At 42.5% G+C, this 23,142-nt stretch overlaps 2 protein-coding genes across 3 annotated transcripts in view; one reads left to right on the top strand and one right to left on the bottom strand.

Moving 5' to 3' along the window:
• Positions 1-15,649: 15,649 nt before the first annotated feature.
• ARL6IP6 (ADP ribosylation factor like GTPase 6 interacting protein 6) overlaps positions 15,650-23,142 on the bottom strand; it is a 28,007-nt gene continuing 20,514 nt past the window's right edge. The window contains exon 4 of one of the 2 annotated variants that reach the window (XM_039494399.1): positions 15,650-17,288. In XM_039494399.1, the coding sequence (XP_039350333.1) occupies positions 17,195-17,288 (94 nt within the window). In that variant the 3' untranslated portion in view covers positions 15,650-17,194. The remainder of the gene's footprint in view (positions 17,289-23,142) is intronic. The other variant, XM_039494400.1, reaches the window with a different exon arrangement.
• The window catches only part of PRPF40A (pre-mRNA processing factor 40 homolog A), a 71,248-nt gene continuing 70,236 nt past the window's right edge, over positions 22,131-23,142 (top strand). Inside the window, exon 1 of the mRNA XM_039494396.1 lies at positions 22,131-22,262. The gene's annotated coding sequence lies outside the window, so the exon portion shown is untranslated. The remainder of the gene's footprint in view (positions 22,263-23,142) is intronic.

Below are 23,142 nucleotides of genomic sequence, written 5' to 3' on the forward strand. Positions count from 1 at the left end.
GAAGAAAATTCAAGGATTTTGGAAATTAAGGTTAGAAATCAAAATGGAATTCAAGTCCCAAAACCATGGCTGGAAATCTAAAAATCTTTTCTGAGAAATCTCTAACCACTTACCTGTGCAGTGTTCATAAATCTATTTCTCTAGGTATTTATGACTCCCATCACTATAGTTGCTTCAGGCCACACAAGTATTTAAAAATCAGAAATAACATCAGCAAATGTATTCTTCCTTCCTAGCCTGCAGGTGAAATAGTTATTCGTTTATAGGGGTGTTTGTTTGCTTATTTGGGTGCAGTGGTGTGGGCGCATGAAGGACTTATTGAGGGGAAGCTAAGTCAAAGAAATGAATATTGCATTTATTTCTGGAGTGGAGAGGTTTGTGGTCCTTTTGATCTCTTGTTGTGGCAGTAAATTCTATCATCCCTAGGTCAAGCTCCTTGCAACCTTCCCTGTTGCTCAGAGGTTTCATTGCTGTAACAGAACGTAGTTGTGGGAAATCAGAGTTGTGAAAATAGAGTTCAGTTTCTCAGGAACATAGGGCCAACTCCATAGACAGCTTTGAATATCAAGAGACTTGACTTTATTATGTATTTACTGGGGATCCAATGCATGGAGTGAAGAATAGAGGTGAAGAGTTCTCTGTACTTGCATGTTTTCAACCACTTGCAATGGGAAAACAGTTGCCATAGATGCTACTAAATGTATATAGATGGCTGGTTTCTATTTTCTTTTAACCTTTCAATAGTTTTGTGTATTATGTCTGGAGATAAAAATGCATCTCAGATTAAAATGAATGGTCTAGATCAGGGGTTCTCAGACTTTTGTACTGGTGACCCCTTTCATACAGCAAGCCTCTGAGTGTGACCCCCCTTATACATTAAACTATTTTATATATTTAACACCATTATAAATGCTGGAGACAAAGCAGGGTTTGGGGTGGAAGCTGACAGCTCACAACCCCCATGTAATAACCTCGCAACCCCCTAAGGGGTCCCGAGCCCCAGTTTGAGAACCCTTGGTCTAGATGACAGATGAGATTCAGCCATTTGCAACTGTATATTTACTCTCAATAGCAGACTTTCGGGTAATATTTTAATTGTTCAATAGCATAGGTGATGACTTCCCCTCTGCCCAGTGAGTGCTTGACCCCCCTGGCCTCACCCCTGCACCACCTCTTCCTGCCCCTGCACCGCCCTCACCCCACCCCCATTTTACCCCTTCCCAAAAGTCCCCGCCCCACCCTGCCTTTTCCCACCTCAGCCCTGCCCCTTTCCTGTCCCCACTCCCTGCCCCTGCCTCTTCTCTGCCTCCTCCCCTGAGTGCGCCACATCCCCGCTCCTCCCCCTCCCTCCCAGAACATCCTAAGTGCTGCCAAACAGCTGTTAGGTGGAGGGGGGTGGGAAGCGCTGGGAGGGAGGGGGAGGCGCAGGGACGTGGCATGCTCGGGGGAGGGAGAGAAGGAGGCGAGGAGGGGGGAGCTTGGCTGCCGGTGGGTGCAGAGCACCAGCTAATTTTTCCCCATGGGTGCTCCAGCCCCAGAGCACCCACAGAGTCGGTGCCTATGCTCAATAGTAAATCATGGCATCAGCAAAGAAATGCATATTTTGACTTGCTACTGAGTTAGACATATGCTGTGTACACTGTGTAACATCTCTTACTAAGCAAATTACTTGGTATTTGTAACTGCATCATGCCACACATTCTCTAGTCTTGCAAGCAGACCTTCTAATCAAGTCAATGAACTTCAGAAATATTCTCAGATCACAAAAAGGCTTGTCTACCTGGTACCACAGTCCACGCTAGCTGGGCTGTAAATTCTAATATGCACCTGCGTGTCATGCCCTAACTGGCCTGTCTGAACCTGCTGGTGCACACCAAAAGGTCCCTAGTGCACATGTATGTAGTCCCATTTCAAACAGCACTACGTTAGCACACACTAGGAAGCGGTTAGTGAGTGCCAGCAGGATCCATGTGCCGTAGTTAGCGCATGACATGCTGTTCACATTAGAATTCACCTCCCTCGTAGTCTGTGGATTTAAGGCACCATGTAGACAAGCTGAAAGTGGTCTTGCAGGACGAGACAGATCTCGGAAAATGGCTTGCAGGGTGGCGAAGTAGGGATTGTTTTCAGTCATGTGGAGAAACTATATGCAAATAGAGCATATTTCCATCCAACTGGAACAGAAATTACAGTGTCCTTTGGACCGTGGTTGGCTGGTTAGTGACGTCTGCCCATACTCAGTGTGCGCAGGTCGGACACAGCCACCGCCAAAAGAAACAAGAAAATCCCTCTTCCCATTAAGTTAAATTAGTTTGTTTTTTTTTTAAATGGGGTCACTGTACCTGAGAATTACAGGTAGGGCCCTACCAAATTCTCGGCCATGAAAAAAGCATCACAGACCCTGAAACCTGCTCTTTGGCGTGCTTTTACCCTGTACTATACAGATTTCACAGGGGAGACCAGCATTGCTCAAATTGGGGGTCCTGACTCAAAAGGGAGTTGCTGGGAGGTCACAAGGTTTTTTAGGGGGATTATGTTATTGCCACCCTTACTTCTGTGTTTGACTTCTGGGTGGCCGGAGAGTGGCAGCTGCTGGTTGGGCGCCCAGCTCTGAAGGCAATGCCCCGCCAGCAGCAGTGCAGAAGTCAGGATGGCAATACCATACCATGCCACCCTTACTTCTGCGCTGCTGCCTTCAGAGCTGGGTGGCCGGAGAGTGGCGACTGCTGACTGAGGGCCCAGCTCTGCAGACAGCAGCACAGAAGTAAAGGTGGCAATATCACACCCTGCTATCCTTCCTTCTGAGCTGCTGCTGGCAGTGGCTCTGCCTTCAGAGCTGGGCTCCCGGTCAGCAGTAGCCATTCTCCAGCTGTCCAGCTCTGAAGGCAGTACTACTGTCAGCAGCAGCACAGAAGTAAGGGTAGCAGTATAGCAACCCCCCCTACAATAATCTTGCAATGCCCCACCCACCCACCCAACTCCTTTTTGGGTCAGGACCCCTACAATTACAACACTGTGAAATTTCAGATTTAAATAGCTGAAATCGTTAAATTTATGATTTAAAAAATCCTATGACCGTGAAATTGACCAAAATGGACCGTGAATTTGGTAGGGCCCTAATCCTAGGGCTTCTCTCCAGCTAATCGTCTCCATCTCCCATAACAAAGTGTAAAAGGGGAAGGGAGAAGAAGGGATAGGGATGGAAAGAACAGAAGTTGGGGCAAGTAGCAATTTAACCTGCTCTCTTCCTCTATGACTCCAGCTGCACTTTGGCCAATCAGACTCACTGTCTAATGTAACTTGACCCCTAACTTAGAATTGAAAATGACTGTTAAATGACAAATTTATTGCTTAAGTAGTGTGTAGGGGAAAAGGAGGTGAGCAGGAGATGGAGTCCAAATAGTACAGGTAATCAAAAAGAGAGTTTTTGAAAGTTTATATAACTATTCTGGATAGCAAAGAAAAAGGTGTCTATAATCTCCCTCCACTCCCTTATCCCTCCACTATCAACCATATTTTTAGTGGGACACCATGTTGCATAGCCCTCCAAACTGAAGTTTAAAAGGTTTAAGAAAAATAAATGTAAAATTAACAAACCATACTGTAGTAGTAATAAGCCATTCCAGCATACCCATTAGTAGGCGATAGGTGCACTTCTCAGTTAGCTGAAGGCAGTTAACTCTCTTCCTTTTGCCTCACAATACACCTGAGCTGTGCACTAACTAATGCATACCCTGTTGTGGCTTATTGCTATAATAGAGCTGTCCCCAAAATAACTATTCTGAGCTAATCAAAACCACTATTAGAGAAGAAGCACACTGATTTAAGACCTCCAGTAATGGCAGAAATGGCAGCTATCCCGAGGCACTGACAGGACAATGTCACCAGCTGAGACACACTGATTAACATGCCTGCTCCAGCTGGCTTCCTATGAAGGTCACATTCCCGCTGAGGAATAGAAGGGATGTTTTAGAGGACGCTTGCAAGCCTTGTACGGATTACATTTACAAGGCAGGTGCTGCTGCTCCATTCCATTTTCTGCATATATACTTATCGGAACAGAGATGAAATTGCATCACATTATAAAATAGCGGTGACTTTCTTTTGGCAGCATTTATTTACTTACTTTTTGGGGAGGGGATAAAAGGGTTTAATTTAAAGAGTGGAAGTTGTGGTTTGGAACATCAGGGGATCACTTGGGTCAGGAGCAGTGGAAACTGATGCCCTAAATAAGTGGTAAGTCTCTAATTGCCAGGAATCCCTTTACACAGTACTTTCTCGCTCTTCTCCCAACTTTTCCCATCTTCCTCCCATTCAGATTTCTGCAGCAAGAAACCTGCCTACATGAGAGCTTTCATGGGGGTGACTGAGGTGCACTAAAGATAGTTTTGTGAAGTATGTAAGATCTTGTCTTCATTATCAAAAACATCTGTGTTCTTAACACAAGTTTCTTAACTGGCCAGCAACAACAATTTTTGGTTGTGACGACAAGGCCAATGGGAAAGAAAAGATTTCTGCTCATCCATTTCCTACCTCAGCCAGCCACTGATGGTCATCCAGGGTAACATTTTCAGATGCACCTAAATGACTTAGGATCCCATTTCCAATTTTCAAGAGACTTTGGGGCAGATTTTCAAAGGTATTTGGGTTCCTAAAGCTGCAGATAAGCACCTACTGGGGTTTTCAAGGGATGTCTTCTTCCACTCATCCCAAAGTGTCATAGACAGGACTGCCATGGAAGTAGGGGAAAGAGAGCTAGAGGTGCGCCAGATGCATAGCCAGTGGGACTGTGCTCTGCAAGATCACACAGGCCAGGTCCCATTTCAAGATGTGTCTGCTTATTGTGGTTTGGGAGTGGAAGAGAGAAGTCAGTGGGCCACACCCACTACTCCTCATGGCCATCCATAGCTACTGTTAATGTCCATGTGCTTGATTACATAAAAGGGTTGTCCTGCTGGGACTGAAGGCTCCATCTGTCATCCCTACAACCTTTTTCCACATAGAGCTAAGTCTTTAGATGCAAGCTTTGCTTTGTTCCCAAGGAGTGGCCCTAAGACATTATTAGAATAATTTAAATTCTCAACTACCACATTGTATGGGGATTTATTTGCACTGTATTCTCTTTGCTTAGAATATAAAACTGACTGGTTGCCTCAAAATAGAATCACTTGATCTTATAATACTGACAGCGTAGGACAAGGAAGACCTATTTTGAATGGATGAAAACAGAAAATTCTCATCCAATTTCCAATAAACATACACAAAAATACTAAAAAATGAATTGGTATAACATCGTTTCTTTTCTTTGCAGCTTTTGAAGACAACTGGATGCTCACATTGTACAGTTAATTACCAAAATGCAAATCAAAACATGTAAAAATGTTTGCTTGAAGCAGAAAAATATTTGAAAGGCACATTACAGTGCCTTGAGAGAAACAAAATAAACAATCACAGATTAGTTCATTTATTTACCATTTTTTCAGTGTAGTATCACCTTCATTGTTTTCAGGATTCAATTCTTTATGCTGACTATTTTAGCATATTTACTGCTAAAGTACCAGACAGTCTCTATGCAAAAGAATAAATGGACACAAATTGACATCAGGAATCATAACATTCAAAAACCAGCAGGAGAACACTTCAGTCTCCCTGGTCACTCAATAACAGACCTAAAGGTGGCAATTCTTCAACAAAAAAACTTCAGAAACAGACTCCAATGTGAAACTGCAGAACTGGAATTAATTTGCAAACTGGACACCATCAGATTAGGCCTGAATAAAGACTGGGAGTGGTTGGGTCATTACAAAACCTAAACCTAATTTCCCCCATAGTAATTTTCCCCTACTGTTACTCACATCTTCTTGTCAACTGTTTGAAATGGGCCACTCATTACCACTACAAAAGTGATTTTTCCTCCCTTGGTATCCTACTGTTAATTGAATTGTCTTGTTAGACTGAGCTCACACTTGGTAAGGCAACTCCAATCTTTTCATGTATTTATATCTGCTCCTGTATTTTCCACTCCATGCATCTGATGAAGTGGGTTCTAGCCCATGAAAGCTTAAGCCCAAATAAATTTGTTAGTCTCTAAGGTGCCACAAAGACTCCTCATTGTTTTTCCATTATAAAGTTTACTCTAATCAGGTTGAGCCACATAGTCCTTTGTGGTTCATCCATGCCACTAGCATTGCTAGTTCGGCCAGTGGGTAGATATAGACTCCAGCATGCCCTCTCTCCCTACATACTGCACCCTCACCTTTCCTCAGATCATCTATGTCCTGAAGGCCCTACAGCTCACTCTTCTGTTTCCTCCTGCCATGCTGAGGTTGGGGCATCTGACTTTGGTGCAATAAGGCCAACAACCAGTCCTTGGAAGACTCCACTAGAAACACACCCCTTCAATGAGGATTCCTCATTTACAATTACATTTTGAGGCCTATCAGTTAGCCAGTTTTTAATCCATTAATATGTACTATGTTAATTTAATATCATTCTAGTTTTTTAATCCAAATGTCATGCAGTACCAAGTCAAATGCCTTACAGAAGTCCAAGTTTACTACATGAGCACTTTATCAACCAAACTTATAATCTCATCAAAAAAAGATATCAGGTTAGTTTGACAGGATCTGTTTTCCATAAACCTGTGTTGATTGGCATAATATTATCCTTTTTTAATTATTTATTAATCAAGTCCCATATCAGTCGCTACATTATCTTGCCTGGGAGGCTCAATGTCAGACTGACAGGCCCGTGTAACAGGGCCTCCTCAGTCCTACTTCTGTTGCAGTTGACACACCATGCAGAGACCCTTGTGCCAGTTGAACATCCTGTGCAGTTTATTTTTAATTGAATCCCCCCACCTTCACAGCATACCTAGTATCTTTGCTCGCTCTCACTGCCTGCTTTCCCCTTTTCACTTCCTTCCTGTGCCTATTTGTGGGCTCTGGCTAATGGCTTAATTAGCCTTTCTGCCCTGCCCCACCCACAAATTAGACAGGTCTGCCTCCTCAGCTCCAATCAAGCATAGCAGATTGGAGCTGCTGTAAACAGAGCGCTGACTCAGGCTTTCCTACCTAGCACTCTGTCACAGCCCATAATTGCCCAAGTTATCCCATTACACTTTTTGAATATTGGCACATTAGGTTTCTTCCAGTATTCCAAGCCTTATTGAAAATCAACATTAACAGTCCAGTGATTTCCTCAAATAGCTCTTTTTAACATAGTCTTGGATGCAAGTTATCAGGACCTCCTCTTTTAAAAATGTCTAACTTTAGTAACTACTGTTTTACATTCTCCCAAGATACTATCGGACTGGAAAGAGTCATCATCATATGATCCGATTGCATAATCCGCCCCTCCCCTCAGAACAGAAATATTTATTGAAATTCTCCCTTTACTGCATTATTACTGATAATTCTACCATTTCCATCCAGTAGTGGACCAATACCATTGCTAGGACTCTTTGTGTTCTAATATACTTATTCCTAATATACAAAAAGCCTCCTCCTTATTGTCCTTAATTTTGATGGCCATAGATTTCAAATTGGGTTCCTTTGCTTCCCTTATCAATTTCTACAATTCCTAGCTTCTGATTTATATTTGTTACTATTGACTTCCCCTTTCTTTCATTTGTTCTATTTTATTTGTAGCTGGTTTTACTTCCCCTCTAAACCAGGTTGGCTTTTTAACCAGCATGGCCTTCTTCCTCAATCTTGTGGGATTGCAGCTTTCTGCATCTAGTAAAATGTTCTTAAACGATTTCCAATTCTCATTCACATTTTTTCTGATTAAATTCTTCCTCATGGCTGATTTGGTTTATAGATGTTTTCAGCTTTGTCAAATTGGCCTTTTAAAGCACCATATATTATATATTACATTATTAGATTTTATTCTGTTTGCATATAATAAATGTGATCAAGTTCCTAAGCTACAACTAATTTTTAGTTCTGTGATCAGTTCTTCTTTAACTATCAAAATGAGGTCGAATATAGAATTCCACCATGTTTGAAGCAACACTTTTTGAGTTAGGAAATTGTCATTTATATATTTAGAGATTGTAAGGATGTTTTAATATTTGCAGCATGAGATCTCCAGCATATGTAACTCAAATTGAAGTCCCCCGGGCTTTTTTCCCCTACACCTTATAGATGCTTAAGGAACTGGTCATCCTGTTCCCTAGTGTGATTTGGTGGTCTATAACAGACACCAGCTCACATGAGCTGACTTTCTAATGTGCCAGGGGGTGTTTGATGCCCAGCTCTGCCCCAGCCTCACTTCACCCCTTCCTCCAAGGCCATGCCCCCCGCTCCACCTCTGCCCCGCAGCATGTCAGGGCCTCGCTCCTCCCGCTCCCTCCCAAAGCCTCGAAATAGCTGACTGCAGTGGGCAGGAGGTGTGGGGAGACAGGGGGAGGCGCTGATCAGCAGGGCCTGCCACTGGGCTGCAAACACTGAGGGAGAGGGAGTGAGTTGATGGGGGCTGCTGGTGGGTGGTCAGCACCTACTATTTTTTCTCTGTGGGTACTCCAGCCCTGGAGCACCCATGGAGTCAGTGCCTATGCACCAGCTAATTCCTCATCTTGTGCTTCATCTATTAGAACACTGATCCATAAATATTCAAGATGTTCTTCCAAATTGTCAGTGACTCAGAAACAGATAATTCCACTTTTGACAGAGTACCACTCCCCCCTCCTCTTTTGTCACTCAGTCCTCACAAAATAAGTTATAACCATTGATTTTAACATTCTAATCATGAAAATCATCCTAGCAGGTTTCAGTAATACCAACTAGATTAAATTTATACTAATAAATGAGCAATTTCCAATTCCTCCTCTTTGTTATCCAGGCTCCTAGCATTGGTGTACAGGCAATTAAAATTTTTCTTCACTTCATGTCCTGGGGTTCCTTGATTAGATTTTGTTCTCAAAATTTCAATTTTGTGCTAAATGAGTGCTCATATCTTCCCTCTTTTTACCTTCCCTTTTAGTTATTATTTTAATGCCCTCTAGCCCACCTCTCCTGAAGGAAATTGCTCCCCTTCTACTGAGATAGAGGCTATCCAAACTATAGTCAAACCCTCTCCCCCTCATACAAGGCAGATCAATGTTCCACAAAACCCAAACCCTACATCATTTACCTAGCCAGAGGTTCACTTCCAGAATCTTCTGCCTTCCTTCACTCACAGGACAGGAAGGATCTCCAAGATGACACAATACTGAGTTTACAATGGTGCCAATGGCACCGGGCTCACACTCAGAAAGGGCTCCGCCCCAAGGCCCTGCCCCTGCACCTCAGCTTATTCTCCCCAAGGCCTTGTCAGCCACTCCTCTCCGCCGCCTCCTCTGTTTCTCCCACTTACTCCTCTCCGCCCCCTGCCACCCACGTGAGTGGCAGGCAGGGTCTCAGGGGGTGGGGGAAGGGAGGGAAGAGGCTGAGTGTGGGGTGGAGCCTTAGGGCAAGCACAGGTGGAATGGAAGGCAGGGCCATGGTCCAGAAAGTGGGTCCACAAAAGATTCTGCTTCAGCATGCTTCTGAGATCCCTGAAGTCATCCATGCATACAAGACAATTTTTTAACAGTGGGAATAATTAACCGTTGGAACAACCTACCAAGGGCTGTGGTAGATTCTCCATCACTGACAATTTTAAAATCAAGATTGTAGAGTAGATCTTTAAAAAAAACATCCAAATTATTTTGGGGGAAATTCCATGGCCTGGGTTACACAGCAGGTCAGACTAGATGATCCCAATGGTCCTTTCTGGCCTTGGAATCTGTGAATATATAAATACAGTGCTTCGGGGAGCAATGTGGAGCCCTGGTAGGCAGGGAGCCTGCATTAGCCCCACTGCACCACCAACTGGGAGCCACCGAGGTAAGCACTGCCTGGCTGAAGCCCACACCCCAAACCTCCTACCCCAGGTCGGAACCCACTCCTGCACCCGACCTCCCTCCCAGACCCCAAACCCCCATGTGCACCCCAATGCCCTGCCCCAGGTCAGAACTCCCTCCCCACATTCCAACCCCAGCCCTGAACCCCCTCTCACACCCACTCTCTCCCAGAGACTGTACCCCAAAGCTCCTCCCACACCCCAACCCCTTGCCCCAGCCTTGAGCCTGCTCCAGCACTCCAAACCCCTTGGCCTTAGCCTGGAGCCCTCTCCTGAATCCCAAACCCCTCATCCCCAGCCCCACCCCAGAGCCTGCACCCCTAGGTGGAGCCCTCACCCCTCCTGCACCCCAACCACTTGCCCCAGGCCAGAGCCCCCTCCTGCACCCTGAACCCCTAATTTCTGGACCCACCCCAGAGCCAAGGGCAGGGGTGACCAACCTGTGGCTCTGGAGCCAGATGCAGCTCTTCAGAAGTTAGTATGTGGCTCCTTGTACAGGCACCAACTCTGGATCTGGAGCTACAGTTGCCAACTTTACAATGTGCAAGGGGATGCTCACTGCTCAACCCTGGCTCTGCCATGGGCCCTGCCCCTCCACCCCTTCCCACCCCATCCCCATAGCCTGCCACGCCCTCGCTCCTCCACCTCCCTCCCCCAGAACCTTCTGCACGCCACGAAACAGCTGATCAGGAAGTGCAGGGAGGGACAGGGAAGCGCTGATCAGCGGGGCTGCTAGTGGGCGGGAGGCACTGGGAGCAGGGGGGCTGCTGATGTATTACTGTGGCTCTTTGGCAATGTACAGTGGTAAATTCTGGCTCCTTCTCAGTCTCAGGTTGGCCACCCCTGGCCTAGAGGAAACCTTGAGCCTCTATGCCCCCCCACAGGCATGTGTGTGGCTCGTGACTGATTATTTCTGTGGATCAGTGGCCCCTGCTAGAAAAAGGGTTCCTCACCCCTGTTGCAAAGCTTACTAAAAATCAAGTGTACTTGCAAAATGCAAAAGAACAGAGAAAATAATTGCCTTTTAAAAAAATAGAGAGAGAGGATCTTTGAACTATAAAAGAAAATAGTTTGAATAGAGGTCACTTAATGAACATAACCAATGTTAACTATGGTGGAAGTAAAGAAAGTTTAAGACAGATGGGTAACAGCAAAAATACTGGGGTCCTGACTTTGATTTAAACCATTCTTAGCAAAAGTAATAATTAATAGGTTTTCTATAGCTTTAACATTTTCAGGCTAACATCCTCTTTGTTCAACTTTCCTTGAACAATTAAAATGTGTCACACTATTATTAATGAACACAGGTGGTTTTCAGTAAGAAATATTCTCCTGAAAGGATACAGTCCTTGCAGACAATGCTACTGAAAGAATTGCAGCTATGCAACATAATGTTTGTTTTAAGTGGAGGAGAACTGGTATCATACCTTAAAAAAAAAAAATCTTTCAGAAGAAGAAAAGAAACCTTTATTCCAAGATGATGCGTCATCTGATTAATAAAGAAATTAAAAGCATTTTCAACAATAGCACCAATTTCTATATTACTGCATGTGATATATTAAATAAATAAGTGCATGAATCTGTGGGAGACAAGTTACTTTTTGTAACATATGTAAATCACTGTATAAAAGCACATTCTTTTTGCTTTCAGCTTTCCCTGGCAATAACATATTTTGCAGTATCTTATCTCCCATGTAGTCAATACTGAAAAACAAAAGAAATTACCTAGCACTTACCTTAGAAAGCATTGACTCTAAAACTAGATTGCATGTTATAGTCAAAAGCAGGGGTAGGCAACCTATGGCACGGGTGCCGAAGGCAGCACGCAAGCTGATTTTCAGTGGCACTCACACTGCCCAGGTCCTGGACACCGGTCCAAGGGGCTCTGCATTATAGTTTAATTTTAAATGAAACTTCTTAAACATTTTAAAAGCCTTATTTACTTTACATACAACAATAGTTTAGTTATATATTATAGACTTATAGAAAGAGACCTTCTAAAAATGTTAAAATGTATTACTGGCACGCGAAACCTTAAATTAGAGTGAATAAATGAAGACTCGGCACACCACTTCTGAAAGGTTGCCGATCCCTGGTCTAAAGCAACTAAAACATGTAAACAGAATAAATATAAATGTCTTGCAGAAAAGAGAAGTAGAAAGTAACCTAAGCAGGATTTGGTGTATTGACACAGGATAGGAACATGGTATGTCCAAAGGGAGAGAAAGTATAGACATTTATGTCTTACAAAGGAATTATAACTAAGGCTCCGTGTTGGTCATGGATTCTGTGACTTTCCATGACTTCTGCAGCTGCTGGTGTGCCTGGTCCGTAATCTCTGACAGTGAGATGAACTCAGCACTGACTATTCTGATGCCATAGGGGAAGTATGATGGATCCCATGAGCTCAGGCTCCCCAAAGACGGCAAGGAAGCACGGGTTTGGGATGAATTCTGTTGAGTAGCTTTGATACGGAGGCACTTGGCTCCAAAGGATTTTTTCCTGGTGGAGGTCATCTTGGTAGCAAGAGAAGTAAAAGTGCATAATGCTTCAGCACCAACTGTCTCAGCATTGTTTGGTTATTTGCTCTGAGTGCTCTTTTGTCAGGTGTCCCAGAGTTCCACCTTGTTTGCTGTCTCGTTCAGTTTCTACAGTGGACTGTTAAGAGGTAAAGATTAATGAACCCCCGGCTTTCCATCAGATGAGTAAGTCAACAAGGCTGTTTTGTTCACCACAGCTCTTGAAGCCATCTAGCTTTCAGCAGTCTCTAGAAAAGCAAACTACTCAAATATAAAAGGTGTTGATAAGCTGGACCATGGATGATTATAGTGCCACTGACAAGTTACATGAGCAGACGCACACAGACAGAATAGTGTAGTGGAACAAAATGCACTCTAAATCCATCACCTACTGCACATATAGCAATAGAGAGAAATGTTTACAGCCTGGCCTGCAGCTGCAAAATCACACCTGGCAGAGTTATTCTACATAATGAACCAGCTTTTCAACCTTTTCTAGACTCACTTAATTTGTACATTTAAGAGATTAGAATAAAACATTAAACTTTCAGTGAGTATATCCTACTGCTTTGAGACCATTTACCAAAAAATGACTTTAAACTAACTCTAAGATTTGACTGTGACTGCTTTAAACTAACCTGTTTGAATCTTCCTGAAGCTTTCTTTCATTAATCATGTGGAAATAGGATTTAAAAGAACACTGTTATATGTAAAAAAAGCATATAAATGTGTACCCTCATAACCAAAATATTCACAGCTCCGAACCTGTCCACATTACAAGCATTGTGTCAAAAGAAAAGGGCTTCAGATTTCCTCATAACAAACAAGTCCATTAAGCAGATACTATACGTAAGCTGGCAAAAATCATTGCAGTGCTTCTTCACCATAGTATTAAAGTTTTTACTATAATGTTCATTTATCCTCTAAATAGGTCAAACTTAACTAGGTCATCAGGTGTTAATATGTAAGATTAACATTTCTTGGACACTAAAAGAGATTGTATATGCATGAAGCAACCTACTGAGGAGCAATCATGCTGCCCAGCAAAGTAATAAAACATTGGCAATTTCAAATTATATCTTAAAATTTTTGCTACTGCTTACTGTAGACTTCTGAGATTAATTCAAATGAAAAATGAGAATTGCAGTGCATATTTCAAATAGTATCAGGCAGACACTATTATGCTGCTAATGACATAACGAAGAAAAGCATTTTTAATAACCCAGGAAGTGGCAATAGTTATGCTACTCTTGAGAGATCTGCTAGAGAGTTTTTCTTTTTCATGAAAACTCATAGTATGAGCAGCTAAAACCTTAGCTTGGCTACCTCCACCCCCATTATTTTAATCCTGTAATGTATATTACATGTATTACTGCGAAGACATGCATTTATAAAATGTCTTAATTCTAAACACTGAAAAATTTACTAGACAAATCAATTCTGCACCTATTTTCTGTCACCTAAAAATCTGCAACTAAGATTTGGATCACAAAGGTTTGCATGTCCTCTCTAAAAGGAAGATTATTTTTGGTCTCTGATTCCTTATGTGCATCTCTGACCCTGAAAAGGATTGATCATGTCACAATGCTATAGAGACTAGGGGTTGTCACACTGTCTCGAGAGGCTCACGAGCAAGAATACCAACCTTAGGGCAGACTTAAGAAGCAGGCCACAAATCCAAAAATGGTTGAGACTTCTACACTTAGATTTCACCAACCAAGTAAAAAATATGAACCTCTCAGGCACCATACAGCGTTAATATGGAGTCACAGACAGTCCCCTAGGGAATTGCACTCTATCTTGCCACTCAGGCAAGCTTGACTATGATAGATGGCCACTTTATACCAAAGATCACAAAATATTCACGTTACTCCCAGTCCCAAAGGACAAGTCACAAGTCAATTTGCACCTTACATCTCACAGCAAAGACAATGCTTGTAGCCAATCCTATAGTATAAAGATTAACTAGGAAAAAAGAAAAAAGTTTTTTACAAGGTTAAAGCAGATAAGCATATACATACAAATGAAGTACAGTCAGGTTTCAGAAGGTAATAGCAGCTTCTATAATAAGCAGACTCTGTATATCCTCTAGGGCTAACTCGGACAAAAACAGGAAACTTCTTGCATATACTTGATGTCCATATTATGGCTGGACAACTCTTGGTATTAGCTGAGCTGCTGCTGCTTTCTTTTAAAAGCCTAAATTAACCTTGCTGCTATGACTGGGCATCTGAGATATCCAAGGTAACAGGGAGTCTCTCTTTTGCTTCTTGCATTCCATTTTACCCAGGGAAATCTTGAAGGCCAGTATGATTGCTAATTCCTAAGCAGAAGCACTCATCTGTCTCCTATCTCCAACTGAATGGCTGATGGATTCTTGGATACAAATCACTTGGATGGAGATGGAAGACAGTGGGCTAGCCAATTAACCTAATGCACAGCAGGCTAGCAGTACACTGCAGAAGCCAGAGCTGGTACTGATTTCTTTCCCCAGTCCCTTTAGCCAAAGCTCCCTGAAACTTCATTGCAGTTGTTTAACTTCTTTCTCTATAGTACAAGGGTTCACTTGAGTTTCTGCAGTAATCAGCCTTCTTTACTTCTCCTAAAGGTATATTGAGGTCAGTGTGTTGTGCTGTGCTGCAGGGGTAGCTGCAGACTAGTATGCATGCTGGAAATTGTCTAGGCCTCAGATTTACTCTGATCTTTTAAATCCAGGATATTTAGACAGAGTAGCGATGCTGCTCCACCAAATAAGACAGAACTGCAGTCTGTGATCCAACCAGGCTCGTGTTTACAATTTCAGAGACTATCAAACAGATTCAGCGGTGTTGTTTCCATTTGCTCTGTACAAGAAACTATGTGATCATCTGCCCTGGTGCAGAAAATCAAGAATCTTAACTCACTTGTAACATTACTATAATGAGGAAAGTTCCCAAATGATTTGCAGAAGTATCCATTTCATAGATGGAAGACTAAGACATAGGGACAAATTCAGCACTAGACTCCAGTTACATCAGTAGAGTTGCACCAACTCCCACATAGACTTAATTTGTCTAATTATGTCAATTCTGCTATTACACCAATGAAATCAACTCCAGGCTTAACTGAGGGTTGCACAGATGTGATGGAGAAAAGCTCATCCAATGAGGGAGGTGACGGGAATCCTTAATAGTTCAATTAATGAATACATCTGAAGGCACATTTGCAAACCAACTGAGTATTATACAAATAGGAATTTTAGTTAAAAATGTAAAATATTTATTAACAAGTTCTTGGATCTTAAACTATTTTCTGTTTAATGTAAAAAAAGTAAACATTGCATTTGACTAAAGCTATTTGTACATATGTAGGGTTTACAGCATGAAAAGATCTGAATTCAGTATCAATATCTGTTTAATATACTAGAAAAAGGAATTGGTTCATCTTTAATATACTAAACATGCATACCCTTATATGTAAACAATACATACATTTTAAAAAGTGTAGTCAACTTTAAGTGATCATTGTGATTTGTTTACATTTGGTTAAGTCCAAATTGAACTGCTGATTTGCACATTTTACAGCATGTTAATTTTTTAAATTACACAAATTAACTTGTAATCTGGAAATGAATTTTTTTTTATACTTTTACAAGAGTTTTACTCTAATCAACTTTACAAGCATTTTAATTACAGAATACAACCAATATACATCTTAAAATATCCATACACTTCAAATATGCATGTGAAGCAAAATAAGTAAAAAATGAAATTCCAACACTTATGCCATTGTAGTTTAACTGTTTGGTAGACTCCTGATCCTTTTAAGAGATTAAGAAAAATATTGTAAGAAGCTGAGCAGTTACATACATTACAAAGATGCAAAAAGCTATAAAAATAACTCCTGCAGTTCTTCAGTGAGGTACCCTACTGCAAATACTGGAAACGGATGTTATGTATTAATTTACCATGTAAAAAGAGTAGGTAATATTTTCTATACTTTAATGGCACAAAGTGGAGAAGTTTCCACACATTCTTAGTGAAACTTTTTTTTTGTATATACAGTAGTTGTAGCATATAGTTGCATTACTCCAAAGTAAAAACACTATCAGGTGATTTAGGCACAAGTTTTAGGTTGTTTACAAAACGAGGAGGGGATAGTTTATAAAAACTAGTATGAAATGAAATATTTTGATTTAAAAAAAAATCTAATGAAATATTTAAATAAATTGTCCTCTGCAGTGTTATAAACAAGTATTGCGCAAATGCTGGCAAACCAGAGTATAAAACTGACTAGACTAACAAAAGTTAATCTAGTTCTCACTGCCTAGGCCAAGTACAAGTTAAATAGCATGTACAGTGAAAAAAAAGTTAGTGGCCTTTATTATTAGCAACACTGTACATTTTAAATAAATGGTTAAATTCATAAGTGTCATGTTTATCTGTACTCTGTAGTATAGCTGGAAGTGCAGATAAGACTCCTTTATACAGTAATAGCAATCAAAATGTCATCCCCTGGGTTTAAAACATTTTCAATTCGTAAATACTTCTTGTTTTAAGACAAATTCACATTTGCCTATAAACATATGGCATTTTCCCCTCCCCTGACTCTTAATGCAACTCAAGCAAATACCCTATAAATATAAACCCAAAGATTCATCTATAAATCTGAAACATACAGTGAATGGCAGACATTTCTATTTGAGATGTGAAATGTCATTCCACAGTGTTGTAAAAAAAGCAGACTGGACAATTTATAGTAGTTTCTATGTGCATCTTGACCTGTTGAAGATCACCGAGCCAGCATAGGATTCAAATGAGGCACCACACTATGGTGAGAGCTGCCACAATGCCATTCAGTATTGCCATACTATAGCCCATGTGGAAGGAATGCCCCGTCAGTCTCCTGGAGAGAAAAAACAGAACACTAATTAATACAAACAAAACCAGTAAGAAACAAAAAACAGTAAGAATAAGAACTCACAAGTAAGTTACCCAAGGTATATAGAGACCTTTATGGTTCTAAAAGCAGTAACTATTTAAGAGGATTGGAAAGTGACATTTAGGTCTTCAATTCAAGACAGGCTTAGGATAACTGATGATCACACACCATCTGATGGCTTTTCAAGGGGTTAGGACTATCAGAAGCAAGTTAGATTGTGTTGGACTCCTAGTGAATTTCTGCCCATATTCACAAAAACCTTATCACTAGCATCTTTGCTTACCTCTCTGCTCAGACTACAGAGAACTGACTGGGCATGAAGACTGAAATAACGCTAATTTTAAGACGCGAATATCCTGGTGCGTGCGTGTGTGTGTGTGGGGAGGATCGGGGGGGGACATTGTTAACTAAAGTGTCCCTAGGCAATAACAGAAGACAAAACTGGGATAAGCAAAATTTTATCTAAATTGATAGACATTCTAGGATTTCCAAGAGGCATCAGCAGAATAAGAATTCACCAAAACCATCTTTGCCAAAGAACAGCTTACACATCGCTGGCAGTATTGTTCAGCCTATCATACAAGTCCCATCTAAAGCTCAACCAAAGGAGGGGAAGAAAATGTGCATTAAACCACGTCACAAAATATTGACTAAAACAGAAGTCTATAAAACCCTCCCCCCCACACTTTTCTGGCCAGCAGTAGTATGCTTATTACTACAAACAGGTAGCTCTGAAAGCACTGGATCTTTCTAATTTACAAAATAAAGTTAAGCAAGCTTTGTATAATATAACCAGAACTATATTCTCCACAATGTTGTGGCTGCAGATTCTGCCACAAAAATCTAAGCTTTTATTTATAATATGCTGTTATCTTTTATGGTTCTGAAGCTAGCCTTCCATATGTAAAACCGTGCAGTGCTAACTGAGTCTACAGATTGAAACAGTAGCTTCGAAGTATGAACGGCCCTGCGTCTCAATGTAACACACACACAGAAACTTGATGATAATGTAATGTGACAATGATTTAACAGATGATCATTTTACCAGTTACATCCAGCTATTCCTCACTGTGGGACTGGGTGAAAGGCAGGGCCGCCCAGAGGATTCCGGGGGCCCGGGGTCTTCGGCGGCGGGGGGCCCTTCCGTTCCGGGACCCGCCGCCGAAGTACCCCGAAGACCCGCGGCGGGGGCCCCCCGCTGCCGAATTACCGCTGAAGCGGGACCTGCCGCCGAAGCGCTGCCCGGTCTTCGGCGGTAATTTGGCGGAGGGGGGCCCCGCCGCGGGTCTCGGGCACTTCGCGGCGGGTCCCGAACGGAAGGGCCGCCGCCGAATTACCGCCGAAGACCGAGCTGAACTTCGGCGGCGGGTCCCGCTCAGTCTTCGGCGGTAATTCGCCAGCAGGGGGTCCTTCCGCCCCGGAGCGGAAGGACCCCCCCGCCGGTGAAGACCGGGAGCAGAAGAAGCTCCTGCGCCTGGCCCCGCAAGAGTTTTCCGGGCCCCCCGGAGCGAGTGAAGGACCCGCTCCAGGGGCCCCGAAAAACTCTGGTGGGGGCCCCTGTGGGGCTCGGGGCCTGGGGCAAATTGCCCCTCTTGCCCCCCCCTCTGGGCGGCCCTGGTGAAAGGTAACAGTCAGTAGTTGTTTGTAGTTAAAGGCTGCTAGGATGGAAATTAATGGTTTACCATCAACCATGGTCACTCTGGCTGGTGCAGCAGCTCTCAACAGACTGATAGTGTTTGATGACAACCACACCCCTCCCCAAAACCCCACTCATTACAGTCACTTCTTATCCCTTATCGGGTGCCAACAAATGCAAAAGCTCCCTACCAGGGTGCACAAGCCTTTAGCTTTTCCTCTGGCAGACAATATGCAGTATAAGTTATCAAGACAATTCTATGGCACAATAAAAATTTGAGCAGAGAATAAATTGAAACATTCCAAAACAGATCAGCAACACAAGGAATATAGCCCACATTGTATTATTCTTTCCCACAGATAGTCAAGAACTCTGAATTTTGAAGCTGTTGCAGAAATCTCAACATGCCTCAGAAAACAAGCAGCCTTGGTGCAGAATTTAGGTCCAGCATGCTAGAGAGTAGCATGGAATAATTAAAATATAAAACAATTTATTTTAGAACTTGTAAATGCTAAAGTATGTTTTAAGTGTCGTACTAAAGTCTTTGCAAAGTACTAATATAACACAAGTGACAGTTCTACCTTAACTGCAGAAAATGTGTATCTGTGTCAGGGTCAAATCTAGGTGAAGTATCCAGAATTAGAATACACATCTCAAACTATATTACTTTCCTTTTCTAATTGAACTAAGTCACAGATCTACCTGCAACTGATCATATTTTCTGAAGGTTTTATTTCAGGAAAACTTGATTTTGTCTCCTTAATAGTTTAACCTTGCCAAGTGCACTGTAAAAAGGAAGCTATCAAATACTTTGCAAAGTTCCTCTACAGTGCAATACAAAACAAAAGATGCAAGGATGATAAATTATGACTATGTTAAGAATTCTGAAGTTGCACAGTAACTGAAAGGCATGAATTAAGGTTGCATGCACAGGTTTAACACTGTCCACCCCTGCACTTGCATTTACAATACAGTCTACTTACACAATGTATTTTGTGTGGCGCACATGGAGCAAAGCTCAGCAGCTCATCTCGGTCACTGCAATTTATTTATAAATGTACTCATGATTAGGAGGCTGGTTGCACCTCTGTCCCCTTTCTGTTCTTTCAGAACACCTGTCTCAGGTCTCAAGCCTCTTGCCCTTATCTGCCTCAGGATGGAATCTTACAGTTCTACTCAGACTGGGATTTGGGTGCACTGTTCTTGTACAACCACCCCCCATTACCAGGCAGGTCCACCTCTGTTTGAGCACCTACTTGATTTTTTGGCAATCTGTGACCAGCAATACTGACCACCAACATCCTTAAAATAAAGTGTTTTTACTTAGCAGTTGAAAGAAATCATTAGAGAAAACAAGAATAAATACAGGCCAAAGAGACTGACTAGTCCAGTGGTTAGGGCACTCACCTGGGAGGCTCAGGTTCCAGTCCCTGCTCCAGTTACCAGTTTGTTTGTTTTTTAAATTAACAGTGGAATAGTGCCAATGGGACCCAACCCAAACTTACAACCTAGAATTACCCAATGGCCCAGTGATTAAGGTACTTACCTAGGAAGACCTGGATTTAAGTCCCTGCTCCAAATCAAGCAGAACTGGGATTTGAACGCAGGTCTCCCACATACCGGGCCAGTGCCCTAACCACTGGGCTACTGGCTATAAGGGAACTGGAACAACCACCATCACCTCCTGTTTTTCTTGAGAAAGAGCTTTTCTAGCTTAGGCATCTACCTCCAGAAGAGGATTCACAGCATGAATTCCAAGCTGATAAGTGCCTAGGGAACCCCAGAGTTAGGTGCTTAACTTCCTTTGAGGCAGGGGACTTAGGCCCCATCCCTCTCTTTGGCACTTCCTACTGCCTAGCTTAGGCAGCTCCACACTCAGCATGGTGGTTTTTGTCAATCTTTCTTAGATGCCTATCTCCCCATATGTTGTATGAAGCCTGGGCACCCAACTCAAGGCTGTGAGTTCCACAAGCTGGCAGGACAACCAAGCAGCCTAGGAATTTGGCTTTAAGTTTTCATCAGAAAGTTCCTAGCTCTCATAGTTCCAGAGATGAACTGAATGCAAGCCCATACTATATAGGGGTGTCGTCTTAAATCTACAAACAATGCCCCTGCTACTGCTCACCGCTTGCCCATTCTTCAGTGAAAACTGACCACAGAGACTTTCCTAATGCTTATGAAGTTCCACTTATTACAGTTAAAAAAAAAAATTCAACCCTGACAACCATCAGAACAATTTTCACTCTACACCCCAAATGAAGACATAGATAGAAGAAAGGTAGCAGTGACCGCTCCCCCGCTCATGCAGCTGCTGGGAAGTCTCAAATGTAGACACCTACTAGTAAATGAATATTGGAAACTAAGCCCTATGTGGGGACCACGAACTGCATCCTAATACAAGTCCCAGCATGCTCTATTTGCAAGCAACCTGGAATGGTGAGGGGTAAGCATGGACAGAGGAGGTTGTAGTCAATTAGTTCGCTGTATCACTCACATATTATGTCATATGTACTCAATGTGTGATGAACAGATACAAGTAGGATAGGACTATAGGAGTAGAAGATAGACAAGTATTTAGGAGTGATGAGTGTGTATTGGGTATATACCGTATATACTCATTCATAAGCCGGACGCTTGAGGTAAACAAACCATCTTGGCCCATCAGCGGCTTATCCTGATGGCCCGGGAGCCAAAGTTTGCTGAACCCTGAATTATAGGGTCAGTTTACGAATGGGTTATAAAAATTTTCCATTTTTACTTATCCATCTTGGGGAGGTCGGCTTATAAACAAACCAGCTTATGATCGAGTATATACAGTAAGTAAAGCAAGACTGTAATGCAAAGCCAACAGGCTAAAGTCTGTAAGATTTTAGCTTAGCCACACTAGGCCTCAAGCTTAAGGAAACTTGACATGAGTGGGTTACCTAAGACTAACCCTATGCCAATAAAACCACATGATCACTGTAAAGGATGGGCCAATAGGTGATGTTATGGAAAATAAGTCACAATGTACCTGTCCACACTGCAAGGCACCTGATTGTGACATCAGGGAAAGTTCTGTTCTGACCACAGGTTACTCTGGAAACTGGTTGACATAAGCAGGGCACCTCAGAATTTATGGCGTGTAGAAGTACAGATGAGGAAAAGGAAGGTGGAACCCTCATGCATATGCATAAGGTATTAGGCATGGTCAGAACAAGATAAGAGATTCCCTGGTTGAGCTAAAGTAGGAAGACCCCAGCAGGAACCACCCCTTGATTGATGACAACCTGTTGAGAGACCCACTAGACTAATATCTTTGGGTATGTGAGTATGCTTACAGCACTGGCTATTGCTTGGGCTCTCTCTGGTTATGTGGGGTGTGCGTAAGTAAAACTTAATACAAACAAGATTTTCTTTTACTTGTAACAGTGTTTGTCGTCACTATTTGTTCTTTGTGTCCTCCACAGTATCTCCCAATCTAAGAGAACAGTAAAGGTTAACTTTCACCGTATTTATCTGAAATCTGTAGCACCATAGGAGTTGTGCTGACTCCTTAGGGACATTATAGTTTAACCCAGGACTACCCAGTCAATTTTAAATAGAGGCTACAGGCCCTCAACCCTGTTTAGTCCTCTGATATTTAGGCATCTGGCAAAAAAAAAATTGCCCCATGTATGAGGGTGTGTGCAGACAGAGGCAAGGGAGTGGACAAATAAGCGTGTCTATGTAAGACAGTGACATTGATAGACAAGTTGGAGAAGTGGGTGAAGAGAAAGATTTATTTTCGTGGGAAGAGATGCAGCATACATGCTGCATGGCATCATTGAAGTTAATCCGAGGATACTGTTCTGTACTAATGACTTCAAAACATCTACATCCAAATAATTGGCAGAGCCCTCACCTTTGCTGGTGTTGGCGCAGAGAAACTTCAGTGGTGGAGCCTTATTCACTGCGGTGAAGCGAGTGCCGTTATCACACACCCAGGCTGAGGTCAGATGAAATAAAAGAGTGCATGTTTAGATGCCCCAGACCCCGTTGCTGCTACTTTCACATGCTTCCCTCTATTCCCATTAAGTCTCCTCCTGTGCCCTGGAGATAAACTGGAGGGATTAAAGCATAAAACCCACTGGATGCAAGAACAGTGATTTTGGAAAGGTTGTACTCTTCTCCCCTTCAAGTTTTTGGAAGGTCAGGGTCACT

The sequence above is a fragment of the Mauremys reevesii genome, linkage group 11 (assembly GCF_016161935.1).
Source record: "Mauremys reevesii isolate NIE-2019 linkage group 11, ASM1616193v1, whole genome shotgun sequence".
NCBI lineage: Eukaryota > Metazoa > Chordata > Testudines > Geoemydidae > Mauremys > Mauremys reevesii.